Raw genomic sequence first — 18,618 nt, forward strand, 5'->3', positions numbered from 1 at the left:
TATATATGTACTTGTTTTCAAATTTTAGGACGCACCCATAAAATCCCAAGGCTAAGTTATATTCTACAAATTAAATTTACTACTTACTCAATTTCTGAATGTACAGATTTTTAAAATCATTTAGTAATTTTTGATTAAACAGTTGATTTTTATTAAGTTATTTTTTATAAAATTGTATTTTATTTAGGTTTACGATTTAAATAAGCTTTTTTTTATTTTTATTAAGCTAATCTATATTATTTTATTGCTTAAATCACCTTGCAATTGCATTGATATTTATCATTACGTCAAATATGTATTGCGTGGGTCTGCGAATTTTGTAAATTAGTATCCATAACTTGTAGTTCGGATATATTGTGACTATACTTCAGACGTTTATATTTTTGAGTGATATTTTTTTATACATTAGTAAAAATATTCCCACCGGCATAATATATAATATCTATAGTAAAGTATTATTACATTGTATTTTTTTTTTACATCCAAAAATGTTCCTTGTATAATATACATTAGACTCAATATTATACATACCTATTTTAAAATTAGTGTAAAATCATTAGTAAAGATTATTATCCTTGATAGTACATGATGTTTAAATATTTAAAACTATCAAAATAAAATAAAAATGATCTGATTAATAGTTTATTGTAAAAAAGGATAGTTTTTATTAGAAAAAATGTTTGTATCATTACAGAATACTCCTTAAATGTACAAAAAAATAAAGTACTTATTTAAAATATGGTCTATAAGAAGAGATGATATTTAAAAATTTCAAAAATAATAATTTAAATAAATACATTTTTATAATATTGTTTTAGATAATTTGAATTTTGATGCAGAAACATTTAATATTAAACTAATAAGCTTTTCTATTCTAAGTGAGCTGGAATGGAGAACTCTCATTATTGTGAATAATAAAATTATGGTTTAATACCTAATACTCAATGTTTATGGATATCAAAATTTTGAAAGTAAAATGCTTGAAAATAATTTTAATAAATTTTGCAAAAATATTGATAATTGCGTAAAAAAAATTGTACAATAATTCCGAGAACACGGGGTTAATTATTTTACTTACTGTGGTAAGAAACAATGATGTATATACAAAAATTTAAAATATACATATTTATTAATTTTACTTATATAGCATTAAAGTTAGCTATTAATTAAGAAAATAATATTATTATTATTTCGTTGTTTTATATTATTCGATTATATAAACATTTTTATAGTTTTTAAATGTCGATGTTAAAGCAGTACAAACAACTATGTTTATAGTTTAAACACATTTTTTTTTTTTTTTTTTTTTGATAAGATTAAATGTAACAGCTGCAGAAGAAAAATTCTTGGTTGTTGATATAGTAACTACCATTATTCAAGGACACCAAGATACTGTATCTTCCAGACGCAAAGATTCCACTTTTTACGTTCTCCACAAATTATCGGCAAAGCAGATTCTTACAAGAACCACCAATGTTTGAAGTATAGTTTATTTACAAACAGTCTGTGGCCAATATAAGTTATCAATATCCGAGAATTTGCGTTTGAATTTTTTCGCTTTTTTAAAAAATTATTGCGAATATATTGGCTTACATTATCTTGCTTATTATTATTTGTAAACGTTTAAAAAATTAAATATAATCTGAAGAACAACAAAATAAAATATGACTGACGAAGAAATCCAATACGATGTAAGAGTGATAAATGCATTTAAGAGTTATGGAAGACATAATGTATTTAATGGTTTGAATATGAATGTGTCGTCAGGTTCTATGTAAGTAGTTATTTTGAATAATAATTATTGAATTAGTTTTAACTCATATATTAGATGTATAATTATATCTATGTTTGAGTATTATTCTTTTAGATTCTGAGCAAAACGATAAATGTATTGATTTTACAATGTTTCTATTTTTGTGTATATGCGTGTAAACACTTTTTGGAGCAGTAAAAATACTTCGATTTTCAAAAATACATATTCTATTACGGATCTAGTTAGTACTAGAGGGGTCAATATATAGCCGGAAAAAACGAAAAATCAGAGATTTTAACTCAAATTAAATTTTTGAAAAAAATGACTGATTTTTTTTTGGTGTAACTCAAAAACATATAACCTTTAATACTTGAAATTGTGATTAAATGTTTATATAATATAGATGTTATTTACTTACAAAATATTCTGACATTCATTCATCGATTAAAAATGTTATGTGAATCTTAAATATTAAAAATATATAGCATAAATTTTTTTCAAGATTTTTGTCAATATATTTAACTTTTTTATAGTTAGAAATACATAAAAACTTTTTTCTTAATATCTGAATTTTGAAAATTGAATACACGATTTCTCATTCAGTAGTTTATACTGAAACTATAAAATCTAAAAAAATATATAAAGAAAAATGCTTCTTATAGATATTTAAGTTCAAATCAAGACGAAATTACTTATGTAAACGATAAATAATAATGTTGATTATTTTGTTATAGTTTAAAATAATTATTCGTGGAAAATTATACTTTTATGTATTTAAAATTATAATTAATTTTAGTATATGCAATACAATTTTTGATGTATTTTAAGATATCATCTTCTTCTTCTTGTACTGTTTTATGGTATTTTCAAAATGATGTTATTCTCTTTTGAGTTATATGAGTTGATATAATATATAATATATAAATATCATTATAAGAATTAAATACAAATAATATAATAAATCCAATATTTTTGGAAAAAATTATATCATCTTACTGTATTATTAAAAGTAAAATAAATTACTTTAATAACTATGTATGTATATCAAAAAACAAATTATCATGAAATATAGTTTGTAATATAGACTGTCAAACCATCTATGATCACAGCTATTTTTCGTGTACAGTGATACATCGTTGAAATCAAATTTAACACACCCATAAAAGTGACTCGTTCATCACCTAATGTATAGTAGAGCCTGAGCTATACCAATTTGCCAATTTTTTATTATTATTATTATTAATAATGATTTAAAATGTTGTTTGAAATATATTTTTACCAAGCGAATAATAATTGAAAATACATTTTTTTTAAATCGAAAATTTCTTAAACTCATAAATAGTCAATAAGGAACAAAATATTTTGAAATATATATACAATTTTGATTTAAACATATGGTAAATATTTAAAGTATCTGTGGTTATTCGTTTTGAATTAAACCAAAAACAAAAACAAAAACAACTTTATTCAAAACTAATATGTTAAAATACTAGTGCACAAAATAAAATACCCTATCGATTAATGTCAGTAAAATTAAAGTATTCACCCCTTACTAACTCTTGACGAGTATTTTATTCTTCGCATTTTTGGCTTGATAGGTACACTAGAATGATGTTTAAAAAAAAGTGTAAACGCTGATAAACAACTATAGTAATTATTTGGTTCTAATGAATCCATAGTTGAATACCTATAGCGAATCAATTAGGTACCTATAATATTTGTTTGAAGAAAAAATGCTTTATATGTCTAGTACATTTATTTTAAGCTTAGAAAAATAGATTTTGCAATGATGGAATTGTTACTCAAATATTACATCGTTACTATATTAAACGTACAACTTATATGTAAATATTAATTGTGTAATTATTATTACGACATACAAATATTGTTAGTAAAATTATTAACTAACAAATAAAAACTCGTCTTTTGACTAAAAATGTTTTAATTTAATAGTTGTATCAAAGGGTATTTTTTTTTTATTTTCTATTAGATGGTTTAAATAGAAAATAATATTGTTTAAAAACTAAACTGTTTCTATCGATGAATATATTAACACATGCAAATTTTTACATGAATATTTATAATATTATAACTACCTATTTATTGCAAAATTTCAGTATATACAATTAATATAAAACTATTTCGCCTTAGACATTCAACTCATTATTTCATACTCAAGTGCAACTAAGATAGCATTTAATACCAGGTAGCTACTTAATATTACAAAATTATAGTGTGTTATTGAACGAATTATAATAATCTCCATAATTTCCCTCAATAAGTTACACTTTTGCTGAAGCACACCTTCTTATCAATAGTTTAACTGTTATTATTAACTAAATTTGTTTTTAGTTATTTATTATAAATCTGTTTGGTAATTATAGTTGATAAAAATCTGTAAATATAATATAAGAATAAAATGATTAAAATTGAATAAAAAACCAATTACGAGTTTTTATACAATAATTCATGTATGTTAAATTACATTTTTGTATTTTAAATGTGAGTATTAAGTGTAGTATTATGAACAGAAAGAGAACAAAATTAAAAATAATATCCCTACCATGTTTCGAAGTTGTATCTTCCGTCAACCAGAAAAAGATCTCCCACGCTATCTACACAATGCCAAGTAGTGCCAATAGTAATATGAATGAAATATTATTATCTTTTTTATAGATATTTAATAAAATAATTTTTATTTACGATAAAAGCAAGAGGAGGATCTCGGCGTACTTATTTCTTCGGACACAGTTGTCCTTGAACATATTATTACATTTGGAATTTTATATTAATTATTAGTATTTGAGATGAAACTTGAAGTAACCTCGAGATTTTGAATTGTTTACATTAAATGATTTTTAATCTTTCTATAATAACAATGGTAATATACATACCATTCAACTATAGATTAACCGTCAGTGTTAATTGAAATTCTGAAAAATATTTCAGACACCTTGCCTTTGTAGGTATATAAAATACAATAAGTAGGTTTGGATTCCCGAGTAAAGCATTTATTTTTATTTTTTTGTGAGTAAAATCTAATTCAAGTTCTTCGAAGATCAAAATTAATAATCTCAGTATATATCTAAATAATTGAGGAAAAAAAAGACAAATGGAAATTTTTATTAAAAAAAAATAAGTCCTAGTCCAGTAAATTTACAGGACATTTTTTCTATTATTGTCTACAAATGGTACAATTTTCAAAATATTTCGAATATCGAATATCTTTAAATTATATTTAGATATAGGCATTTAACATTTAGATTTTTTCATTTTATTATTTTTTTATATAAATATTGATAAAATATATTCGTTAAAAAGTTATAAACATAATTATTACTATAACTATTTAAAAATATTAAAAATATAAAAATATAAAGTCACAATTTTTTTTTATGAGCATTTGAAGTTTAATTTTTTTTTTTTACTTAGTCAAAATCATATAAATTATTTTGTGGTTAAAAATATAATACTGTTCAATTTGTTTAATTATTACTTGTTTTTGAAAATTTTTCGTAATGCCCACATCATTTATCCTAAAACCAAAAAATATAAAATGTGAAAACATAATGTTGAACAGGCAGATATCTAAACAACGAATAATGATTTTATTATTTTGGTATATTTCAAAAATATTTTTTGCTGGTACTTAAATCTTCTGAGTACAATATTTTATTTTGTATAATATACAATGGCATTTACAAAATGTGAATGATTTTATGCTATTGTCTATAATTATACTACGTACCTATTCATATCATTACACAGAAAGTCAGTATTGAATCAAGGTTAATAATAATAATATATAGTATTATAATAACTGAATATAATACATCCAATGTTTTTGAAAAAAAAATAAACACTAACATTACTAATAGCAAATAAATAATAGTTTTGATAGGAACATAAATATACGAATATCATAACATTAACTTAGTAATATAAACTGAAAGACTGCATTCGATCAGTATCGTTTTTCGTACGCAATGTCTTATCATTGAATCAATCATTATGCATTATACGCTACTGTGATTTACTTAATGACGAAGTACTGAACATCAGAATGGTTACCTACACCTACTTTCACAATTTTTAGTGTTTAAATGAAATAGTTATAAAATTATTACTTTTAATGTATTATATATTATAAATATATTTTTTTTTACAGCTATGGCCTTTTGGGACCGAGTGGTTGTGGTAAATCGACACTTCTTCAATGCTTAATAGGAATAATGAAATTGGATTCAGGATCTATTAACTTAAAAGCAGTAAATTTAAAAGACGTTGGATATATGCCTCAAGTAAATATAGAATTTTAAGCATTCATTTTTATTGATTTTTAAAACTTGTGATTTTGAAGAATTTATGTTTGGAAGGCACACTGTCCATTAAAGAAACCTTTGAATATTATGGTACACTTTACAGCATGGATAAAAAGAACATCGATATCAAAATAGATGAGCTTAACACATTCCTACAGTTACCGAATTTGAATAGTTTAATAAAAGATATAAGGTACGATATACTCCATATTTGGAACGCCTTTAATATCATAATATTGGCGTATCACTTATCATTACATTGTTTAAAATATGTTTATAATATTCAGCATGAACATATAATATCAGTTATACTACTATGCTATTTGTATTTTGTTAGAGTTAGAGTTTAATACTATCTGATCAAGTGTAATTAGAGAATTAACTATTTAAAGTTTAAATAAATATTAAATTAGTTTTTGTTTTAATTGGTATGAACATTCTTATGTACAGGTGGTTTCAGTATTTTTAATACAGTAGGATAAAAAAAAAATTGAGTTAGCCATGAAATCATAAGCCCTACAACCCCACAATAGTAATATAATATAAAAAAAATTATATTTAATCTCGATAACTCAATAATATTATATGTTATTTAAATAACTTATTATTTAAATATTTCCAATTATATAATCATATAAATCATTTACGGCGCTTTTTTTGGACATTCACTAATTGACATTAGCGTCCAGTTCTATCAGTTACGTATATTCTTTGTTGAAAAAAAAATGACAATTTGAATGGTCAAATCAAGGTCAAATATAACACATTTATGTTAAATACTCGATTTTGTTTGAAAATAATCTGAATTCTGAATAAATATTAAAAACCTGATTAATAATAAAGATTATTGTATAAGCAGTAAGTCGCATCAAATTATGTAAATATCTTAATAGTTTTACTATTAGTTTTGCCTAAGTATCTACATGCCCGCGTATTAAAAAGCATCGACAATTTAACAAAATAGTTTTAATTAACAACAAGTAACTTAAAAAATTAATTGTATAAAAAAATAAAAGTATTGAATAAAAAAACAAACAACAAAAACTACTAGCTACTACAGTTTTAGTTACCTACCATAATATTATGTCATAATACTGTATGACAATCGTATGTTGCAGTATTGGGATATCAAAAATCGTTACCTATCTTATCATATTTATTGCAATGTTCTATATTATAAATTTAAGCTATTATTGGTATCATAGAATGATACAGGGTCCATTCCGTGGAATATCCATAGGTACTTATGATTATTATAATGTTATTTACAACATTGTTTATGTTTGTTTTTAAAAAAAGTAATTTTTGTGAATTTTATTGTGTATACTGTATAGACGCAACATACTTAAAACTTATTTTATGGTTTTATTGATATTATTAAAATGTCATAATATTATAGGCACGTAGGTACATACTGCGTATTTTTCCGTATGATTTTTTTTCCTTATAAAGAAGACTGTAAAATAGAAATTCGAATTTATTAAGAATTTTAATTTAGAACCATACTTAATCATTGCAGTAAATATTAAATCTTAATATTTAAGTTTTAATGGATTTATTATTATTATTATAAAGGTTCTCAGGTACAAAACTGAGGGGTATAGTTGTAATATTAAAACAACATCATAATATTGTACGTTGAACCTTGAGTGATGATTTGCATACTATAAAAATAATAACCTAACGTGTAACTGCATTCAGATACATTGATACAATATGTTATGTGTTAAGACTACTGTCTGAGGGGTTATCCGTACTCGGATGTTTTTTTTTTTTTTAGGAGGAGAGTAAAGCCGGTTTCGTTCATGACGTCACGGTAACGCACTCCGAGTCGCACAAAAGAATAACCCCCCCCAGCCATAAACCACATGCACGTCATTATATATATATACTTACTTAAGTTAGTTATTTTTACAATATGCGAGTTTAATATGACTGTGTTAAGCTGATTTACCCACTTCATTTAAAAATATAAATAACTGCAGGAATCAAAAACAAACTATGACGAAACACCTATTTTGTAAATTACTTTTTGTGATTTTTTAAAACGCATTAATAAGTGCATTGCAGTAAGTTATAGAAATAGTAAGTTATATCTAAAAAAAACAAGTTGTAAATCAGTCAGTACTTGAGTTATTGTTTTTTTTTTTATGTATATAGGTACATACATATAACCACTATTTGTAGGAAACAAGTTAAATATTCTGTATGAAAAAAATTTAAAAATAAATCATATTTTTAAAAATTTTAATAAAAATATCTTTAAAATAATCTTTAATCTCTGGTTTCTATCATATAAACAAAATAAATAATCAAGAGTCAAAATGAAATTCATGTGTAAGCCACCCTATAGAAGTATAATAGTGGTTGAAAAAAAAAATCAAAACACCCTTTGAATGTTAAGAAATCTATTGATATAAATTGTATTTAAATTGCTCAAGTAGTTTCTAAGATTAGTCGTTAACAACTTGCATTCATTACGGTAACGTGTTTTTATTCGTTTGCACAAAATACTATAGTCACACATGTTCTGCTTATAAATGTTTACCCAATAATAAATGCATTTTCTAAATTGGAATATTTTAAAATTTTAAAAAGTTATTTTGATTTATCCAAAATGGTTTTAATTTCCTATAATATCATATCATTATTCTAATAAGATGAGATAATATAATGTAATTTGTTTAATTTATTCATTCTTTCTAGTGGTGGCCAAAGTAGACGAGTATCTCTTGGTGTTTGCTTACTGCATAATCCTAAGCTTATTATACTGGATGAACCTACAGTTGGAATTGATCCTTTATTAAGACAAGAGTAATTCATTGAATGGCAAATAAGTTAAATTTAATATTAATAATTTAAAATATATTCTAGAATTTGGAATGGGCTTACAACGATGGTTGAAAAACATCAGAAAACAATTATAATAACTACTCATTATATTGAAGAAGCCAATTTAGCTAATTGTGTAAGTCCGTATATTTAGTTACTGTTTTATATTTAAATACTTGTGAAGGTTCAAATAATATGTCTTATATTATGTATTTAATTTTAAAGTTATTTATTTATTTTTTTTTTTGTTTATTATAAAGTGTTCCTGACAGAGTCATCCAACTTATTGATAATTATTAATTAACATTTTAGCTGTTTTACAATTGATGAAGCATAATTATTTACAAATTATTTACATCATGAGTATATAATATTTATATAATAAAAAAAAAATTGGATAGAGACATAACTATAAGAAAAAAAATAAATTATATAAGTAGAATTACTGGTGTTAAGATAGGGCATCATGAGGAAGTAAACATTTTAAAGTATAAGATATATTAGATCAGACTTGGTATAGAACAAAACGTCTAAACACCAAAATATCAGAAACGTACGTTTGGTTTATACTACAATGTTTCCTGTTAAAATGGGTTTTATTATAACAATAATCTAATATAAACATTTTAAGATAGTTACAATTTACCTAATACTTAATAGTTAAGACTCTAACAAATCATTCCACAGTTAAAACAAAATATATGTGTATATTTAATTAGATAATAATATAATGATTTGTTTAAAATAAAAGTACACCAGTGTATCTTTGTGATGTATTATCAATAGGGTTCGGCTTTGAAGGCAATATAATCAATAAAAAAAGCATTTAAAATGTAAAAAAAGGCATTTTATTTATATAAAAAGCAATTATAAAATAAACTACAAAATTACCTACTAACTAGTTGGTATAAAAAAAAAAAAATTTATTGCCATGTACTTTGATAAGTTGTCTTAAGTAAAACGACGGTTTGGACTCAAAATATTTTTGTGCATGGAAAATGATATTTCCACGTCCACCGAAGTTATCGGGGCGTATCTTTTATATAAATAATTATCTAAATTAATATTACTACTTATTAAATCGCCATCGCTTGGTTTTTCTTCAATTGATATTTGGTTGATATTTTCCCATCCTTTGTTTTTCAATATAACTTTGTTGAATTTATCCAAAATCAATTTAGCCACTTCGTCGCTATATTCTTCAAGTTTAATTTGTATATTATTCACAATGTCTACATTTTTCGATAATAATACACAAGGTATATACAAAAGACAAAAAAATCAAAAGGCATTTATATGTAAAAAAGGCAACAAAAAAAATACATTCATCGTCTTAGAAATTAAATGAAACACATTTTTATACAAAAATTATTTTTCTATTATTATTATTAAAAAAAAAGGCTTCAAATCCGAATCCTGATTATCAAGTTTAACAAACGTATGATATTGTAAATTTTAATTAAGCAGAACTAATATGAGGGGTGACATTCCAAAAAGTACTATTGCAAAAATATACAAAATCAAGATATGCATCGATTCTTATTGAAAAAAAATGCGGAAAGTCAATTGGCTTCATCAGAATTAAACTTTAATCATCTATTATTCTATTCCATGAGAAAAATCGGTATTATAACGTATTATATTTTACACAGTAAATTTCATCCAAAACGTATTATTTTTTTTTTTTTTAGTTCAAAACGAACTATTGCCCATATTAAAACCATGTAAGCAACTAATGTGGAGTGGACAATTTTGTTCGTAACGCACCATTGACGTTTTTACTTAATTTTAATATTTTATAACATAAAATCATTTTATACCTTTAATTTTGAATAAAACATGAACCTGAAAATTTTGTGTGTAAGTGTAATAGTATTATTAAATATAAATACTTGAAATGACATAGTATTCAATAGAAAATTAAAAAATATAACGTATTTGTACATTGGTTTATCACTATATTTTCATTTTTGAGAGACCGATGAACATTTTTATATTGTTATATTTTACATATTATTTATAACTTACTTTAGAATCAAAATAACCAACTACAAACACAGATTATTCTCAGATCATTCTAATATTAATACTAACAACAACAAATTAGTTGTGTTGCATGAAAAATTGTCATGTTGCATGTTTGTAAAATTATGACAACACATAGGGCATCTTTTTATTTTTGAATCTACACAATACGGATTTACGTTCAGTTATTCAACATAATAATAAAGTAGTGCAATAGTTAAAAAAACACAAATCTAACCATGGTCGATAGGGTTTTAAAATAATTATAATATACTCATTAGTAACTATAAAATTGCAATTTGTAGTTGAGATTATATCATATAATATAAAATAATATTTAACTATAGAACATATAATAAAAAAAATAACTCTTATTTAGGTAGTATTAGCATTAAGTATTAGTTATTTAGTCATATTTGAAAAAAATACTTACTAGATTAAATCGTATAACACAATTTATCAGCTAAATCATAACTTACAATGGATTACAGTTAAACATTTAATAAAAATAGCACTATAATAGGTTAGGATAATAACTAATAAATTATAGCTTAAAATAACAGAATAATGTCATTATCAACCAACCAAACAAATAATGACTGAGTTGAATACTTAATATTAAATAGGCTATAGTAATATTTGAGTGATGAAAACTGAATCAAATTATAAAAAAACAATTTTACAAACACTACTTACTTATATAAATGTATTAAATGATTTTTAAAAACCTCATTTTTATTATTTATTTTTAATTACTGTTATAGATTGGTTTAATGAGAAATGGAGTGCTAGTAGATGAAGGATCGCCTCAAGAAATTATGTTTAAATATGAAGCAGATTCATTGGAATCGGCTTTTTTAAAACTATGCTCTTATCAAGATTCAAATGAAGCACCAAAAGTATTTGATATAAATATTAATTATTTTTTTATAATTTATCAATTTTATGTATTTTGTGAAAATACTATTTTTTGAATAAGCATAGTATACAGATTGTCCGTTTTTAAAGAGTTATATGTCTTTTAGAAAAGATTTTTGATAACTAATTTGGATTTGTCGATCATTTAAATTATATTTTTTAAATCGATTACATTAAAATTTTCCAACTATATTAATTTTTTTCTAATTTTGAATAACGTTATCAAAAAAAAATCGGATAAATTCTTTAATGTAAAATAAAGTTTTTGACAAATTCAAATATTATATGTTCAATATTTTTATTGAACTATGAAAAAAATAACTAGCTACAATGGACATAAAACCAATAGTTGTAACGTTAAATAAATAAGCAGATTAATGATATTAGGGGGAGTATCCTACGGAAAACACATATATTTAAAAAAAAGTTCTATGTACTTAAGGTTTTTATACTTTTTGGTTTCTACGAGCAGTATGTACAAATCAAAATTGCCTAAATCGAATAGCAGAATATATAATATAAAATATATTGTTAAGTGAATACAATATTATTTATTGTCGTTTATATATTATAATATTTGAAGACTCTACTTACCTATTAGTTTAACAATAATCTAATAAATATTAAAGTTCCTATTTTTCTACTTGTATGGAATTTAATTTTTTTTTTTTTAACATTTAATAAAAATCAAATTGTTTCAAAAATAGCTGTGTTACTTTGTATTGTTTAGATTCTTCCTAAAGCTGTTAAAAACCCGCATCAATCAAAAAATTTAATTAAAAATAGTAAAACAATAGATTTCATAAGAATTAAAGCTTTGCTGAAAAAGAATGTTCATGTATTATGTCGTGATTACTGGTAAACATAATTTAAGTATAATTTAATTTGAAATGCATACTACAGTACATATGTATATTTAATATTATTATTTTCTAGGTTATTGTTTACCATAATGATTCTTCCCATCATACAAACATGCATTTTTTGTTCGAGCGTTGGAGTAATTTTTAAAAGAATGGAAATAGCAATTCAAAATGATGAAATTGGTTTAAATGATTGCAAAAAAATGTCCAATTTCAATGAATGCATTTTTAATAACAGTACAACTCAATTAATGAGTTGCGTTGCTATACAATATCTTACTTCACTCGATTATGTATTAGTAAGTAAAAAACAAAACATTTAAGTGTTAGATATTTGCTGTAACTTTTAAAATAAGCCAATGATTTCCCAGCGTTTAAATCAACAGGTTATTTTTTAGACTTAAGGTTATGGGCATAACTCATAACTGTGTTTCATTTGAAACATATTTAGCCTCACTATTTCACTAAATAGCTGGGCAGGCATTTTAAGGTGTCAAATCTTAATATTTATTATACAATTATTTAGGTTGAAGTGAAAGACCGTCATGCTGGTGAAATTTTTGTGAACGATAAACATTTTTTAGCATTTATACATTTTCCTAAGAACTTTACACAAGACTTAACCACATTTATTGACACTCCTAATGAATATCATGAGCAATCGCTGTCGTATATGCATTTTGCCAAACATAGTATGTACTTATAATATATACAATTTTAATACATTTATTTTGGATTATAGTTTATTTTATTGTTGTTAGTATGTATAATTTGTAATTTTAGATATATTATTTAAAAATCAAATAATATTGGATGTAACAAATGCAATGCGTTCTCTAATACATGATACTTTAATTAGTTGCTCTAATAATCCAAAAACCGCTGGATTACCCATGGTAAGTCCACCATTAATTTAGAATTTAAAATATATTTATACAATTAAACATGATGTATGATGCTTAATTTGCGGCCACAATAGCCACATTGTTTATTGATAATTATTAAAACTCAATGTACAAACATTGATATTCTAAAGTAATATTAATAACAATATGTTTTACTCAGTTAAAAAGAAAAAAAAAATCGTTTTAAAATACAATGAAAAAAGATCATTTATATTTAATTTATTATTGTATTAATATAATAAAAGACAATAATATGAAAATAAAATTATTCATATCAACATATTTATATGAAGTATTATGTACTTATATGGGTGTCATGGGGTCATTTTGATTTTTGTGACACGGTAACGTTATCGTATCGACATGAACAAAACCGGCTCTACTCTCCATTCCGACCAAAAAAAAAAATAAACAAAAACAAAAACCATCATTTTCTTATTCGTCGTATCATTTATAGTCGGGGACACGAAAAGTGGTGTGTGACCGACGCGATCCAAGCGGTTAAATCGTCTAATTATAGTACCTAATACATTATATAAATCATACCAATATCGGTTGATATTATTGTATTAATGTTTTATTGTTATTCGACGATGTCAGCAGATGAAAATTATTGATATTTGTAATTTTAGTTCATAACTTCTCATTATTATATTAATAACTTACTGCCGTTGTAAATTAGTCAGTAACCATTAGACAAAATAATATATACTTACATGCAGTCTGGATACTCATTAGATTTTTTTTTTTTAATATACATGATCATTTAAGTTGTCAATGTATCATGATACTCGTAATTAATAATTGTAAACAAAGAATGGTTTTGAGTCAATTTCGTAAATACTATGATTAATAATTTCAAAAAATAATTATGCAACTTTTGGAGCACACCTTTTAACAAAAATATAAAATATATATTAATGTTATAATTACGGGCAATTTTGTTTATAAAGTTAATTTTAGTAAGATTAAGAATCTAAAATTATAAATTCAAATATATATTTTGAGTGAGTATGCTGCGTGCATCATAATAACCCATAATTATTTTATTTCATAAAAAATAATGATAATATTATCTTAGTTTTATGTCGAAGAATCATTACGAATTTATGGTTTTATTACTATTTCGTTTTTATACGTATTTGCCAAAATGTGTATATAATTGATTATAATTTTTTTTTTAGGAATTCAATCCATTATACGGAAAAGAAGTGAAAGTTCACGGTCACAGTACAGCAGCAATTTTTCTAGCAATGTGACTATAACTATTATTATTAATTCAATTTATAACTTTTAATACAACTGAATTTAAGTATAAAAAATTATAAATTTATATTTATAATATTCACATACATTTTTAACCACTCAAAATATACATTAAAAGTCAGTATTTATTTGTTATAGTATGAATATTTTTTGACAATATAAAATTGTTTAAATGTTAAAATATTTCTTTGATTAAATCATAATATATACATATATTAGCTATAGCCCGTTCACTTCGTTGCACGAAGTCTTAGTAGCAAATTTCAATAAATAATACAAACACAATAATTTATGATTTTCCACTTCTTAATTTGCTGGAATGCTGGCATATTTTTTATGTAGACGCAAGAAACTTTGGATTTATTCAAAAAATGCTTAAATGCTAATATATATCCAACATTGTTAAGATTAGTATTTGTTTTTTAAGTTTTAACACCCCCTAAGCCCTGGGCGTCTGTATCTCAAAATTTCAACTCTCAATAAATGTAGGACCTAAATTTTATTGAAATTGATCCATTAGTTGTTAAGTCTATACCGAAATTAAACAACTATTTTTATATTTAAGATAGTTTATTTTTTGTTTTAGTAATAATTAATAACCGATTAAAAAAACTTAGAAATTCGATTATTCAGATTTCGGATAATATAGATTATATTTGAATACTTCGATTATTCGGATAATAGATTTATTCGATTATTCGATTAATTGATTATGTATCATTCATTAAAAATAATCGATTAATAAAAACAATCACACAGTAATAAACATTTAATTTATAATAAGAAAAAATTGAGGTTATTAATAGAGAAAAAAATTATCTTATCTTATGATATAGACCAAATCACACATATTGATCATAATTTCATTTAAATCGATTGAGTAATTTTGTAGTGCATCGACATAACTGTCAAACATGACATTCTTATAATAAGATGTATTCATATTATGTACATGTATGTTACATGAAACTTATGATTTATCAACATTCAAATAAATTACGAGTTAATCAACATAATATAATATATATAATCCATAATTATTTCTTTAATTTTAAAAGTTGAAATAAAAAACACGTTTAGATTTTACAAAAAAGTGACACGCACCTCTTTAAAAGGTGGTGTTTTTAAATTACCCCATACTTTTTAAGAAAATTGAAAAAAACAACAGAAAATCCACAATTTTTATGTGAACTGAAAGCATATTTAAATGGATAGCTAAGAATAATCGGGCTCAATAGTTATATGTATTTTTAATAATTTTGGTTCATATTTAATAGACAAATACTTAGTTTAAATAAACAATATCAAGCTTTTAAAATTAAATTATTTACACTATCTATAGTATACTGATGTATTAGATGAATGCAAATTTCTGATTTTAAATTAACTTAAGATTACAATAATACAACTACTTAATATAAGTTCCATTTTTAAATTCCAAAAATAGTTAAAGATATAAATAGATTTATGCACAATTTATGTTATAATAATATGTATACATACCAATTTATTTTTTTTTTCCTTTTAGGGGAGCATTTTATTTCAGTAGTATTTATTCAGTGAGCATTATGCTTTCAGAAAGAATGGATGGAATCCTAAGTCGATCGATGTTTGCAGGTAATTTAATAACATTTGAACATCAAAAATAGTTTTGTTTTCAAATGAATTTTGTTTCAGGCGTTACAATATTGGAATTGCTTATTTCAATGTTTTGTATTTCGAATTTTTTAATTTTGGCTCATTCAGTTACCGCTGTTATTATCGCATACGTAATTTTTTCGAATCCCATTCAATTAACCAGTGGTCTTTTCATGTATGCTGCGTTGATAATAATTATGTCATGGATAGGATTTTTATTTGGTGCGTATGATGTAAAATAAATATGTATTTATTTATGATATTTTGTTTTAAACACTTTTAATTATTATTCACGTCAATGAAATATATATAATATGTCACATGACAATACTGTAATACTATATTCCAATCGCAATTACTAAAACGACATATTAGCATTTTACATTTTTCTTTCAAGTACTAATCATATCAACAACGTTAAACTATTTATAACTAAATAAAAATATTTTTAAAAACCTATTAACATAAAATTAAATCAAAATAATTTAATTTTAATTAAACATATTTTTTTTTTTTGTATGCATTTATTACGAATATTTAAATTATAATATTAAATTTTTGAAAAAATATTTACAGTAGGCATAATTTGGTAAAGTATTAAAAATCAAAAAATACAAGTGGCAGATAAAATAAATGCCCTTGTGATAACAATTCGTTCTTATCTAAACAACATATATTATTCTAATTTATTAAAACTATTTTTTAAATGTGTTTAAAATCATATTAACATATACGTATGTGTTTTTAAGTAGTAACTGGTGCATAATATAATTACCTTACCATTGTCACCTCATTGACCTGACCGACCATTTTTATTTAATCATAATTTCAAAAAAATCTATTATTTAATATATTTTCCTTACATTAGAGAAAATATCAAGTAGCGATCTACGTTTTTATTTTAGAATACTTTTACTTGATTACTGAAATAAGGTAGCTGAACAACTAAAACCGACATGTTACTTATCTCTTTCAAATACAATTTATATTTTAATGTATAATGCACTATGTATATCATAAAGCGTACCTTATAGTTTTAAATTATACTCTTATATTGATATCGTGATAATTTCATAAAAAAAAAATGATACAAACAAGTAATTTTTATTTATTTATTTTTGTGGTCACATATATATAGGTTTACTTGCCGCTGGAATAACACCAACTAAAGCTGGTGGTGTTCACATTATGAATGGATGGGCTCTATCCCAGATGCTATTATCGGGTAAAAAATCAATCTCGTTGCCGTTTTGAAATAATAAAAATGTAAATAATATTATTTCTACTGTGTACATAGGCGGAGTGTGGCCAATTGATGGACAGTCACGCTTATTGAGAACAGTATCTGAGTTACTGCCTATGCGATTAGCCGGGAAAACGATGAACGACATAACATTGAAAGGTTGGACGTTAGATCATCCATCGGTCATAAAGGGTACCTCAGCGACATTTGTTCATGCCATATTATTATTATTAGTTTTAATTGGTTTAAGTAAAGTTAAAAAAAACATGTGGGTTATTCACAAATAAGAGCTTCAGACTTCGGAAAATATGTATTATATTTATTCTTAAGGTATTTATCATTAAGTTACTTTTTTCATTAAGTTGTTAGATAATAACAAATTATTTCAAAAATGAATAGAACGATACGTGTTATATTAATTCGTTAAGTTTCCATGAGATAGCCGAGACGATTGTGTTAGAAAACAAGACAATATTCGGTGTGTGTGTTTTAATCAGCTGTTAAAATATTTTTTTTTTTTATTATTTGTATTGATAATACACGTATCATGTACGCCAACATGTTTAGTTATTTTTTCCCAACAGCATTTAAAGGTATTTTTATTAAAAATGCTACTGCCTTGACATGTATAGATATCATCGTCTTTCTCGATTCCAACTATAAAAAAACCAAATATCCCTGATAATATCTATACATAAATCATACCTACCTATGTTATTTTCTTTCTAGTAATAAAATCAACTTAATTGTATTACTAATTGTAAAATAAATTACTATAGTAGTAGTAATATAATTATATTTATTAATAAGTTAATTCAAATTTAACACACACATTACGATTATTTACTTAATT

General features: G+C 23.7%; 1 protein-coding gene across 2 annotated transcripts; it reads left to right on the forward strand.

The window, feature by feature from the left end:
* The first annotated feature begins 1,443 nt into the window (after positions 1 to 1,443).
* On the forward strand, positions 1,444 to 18,323 carry LOC132922112 (ABC transporter G family member 23-like). 2 transcript variants are annotated; one of them, XM_060985452.1, is made up of 15 exons: positions 1,444 to 1,774; positions 5,922 to 6,054; positions 6,114 to 6,268; positions 8,782 to 8,889; positions 8,950 to 9,043; positions 11,697 to 11,831; positions 12,581 to 12,708; positions 12,787 to 13,012; positions 13,240 to 13,405; positions 13,497 to 13,609; positions 14,803 to 14,873; positions 16,413 to 16,501; positions 16,562 to 16,744; positions 17,661 to 17,747; positions 17,820 to 18,323. In XM_060985452.1, the coding sequence occupies exons 1-15, from the start codon at positions 1,665 to 1,667 to the stop codon at positions 18,050 to 18,052; spliced, it is 2,031 nt and encodes a 676-aa protein (XP_060841435.1). In that variant the 5' UTR covers positions 1,444 to 1,664; the 3' UTR covers positions 18,053 to 18,323. The 2 variants fall into 2 exon arrangements, with proteins under 2 accessions (XP_060841435.1, XP_060841436.1); XM_060985453.1 differs by lacking the exon at positions 1,444 to 1,774 and having other exon boundaries at positions 6,130 to 6,268.
* Positions 18,324 to 18,618: the final 295 nt, after the last annotated feature.

This window comes from Rhopalosiphum padi, chromosome 2 (assembly GCF_020882245.1).
Source record: "Rhopalosiphum padi isolate XX-2018 chromosome 2, ASM2088224v1, whole genome shotgun sequence".
Taxonomy (NCBI): Eukaryota; Metazoa; Arthropoda; class Insecta; order Hemiptera; family Aphididae; genus Rhopalosiphum; species Rhopalosiphum padi.

Coding starts and splice junctions, on each gene's coding strand:
- LOC132922112 (XM_060985452.1), top strand. CDS start 1,665: ATGACTGACGAAGAAATCCAATACGATGTAAGAGTGATAAATGCATTT. Junction 6,269..8,781: donor AGTTTAATAAAAGATATAAG/GTACGATATACT, acceptor CATTCTTTCTAG/TGGTGGCCAAAGTAGACGAG. Junction 11,832..12,580: donor ATTCAAATGAAGCACCAAAA/GTATTTGATATA, acceptor TGTATTGTTTAG/ATTCTTCCTAAAGCTGTTAA.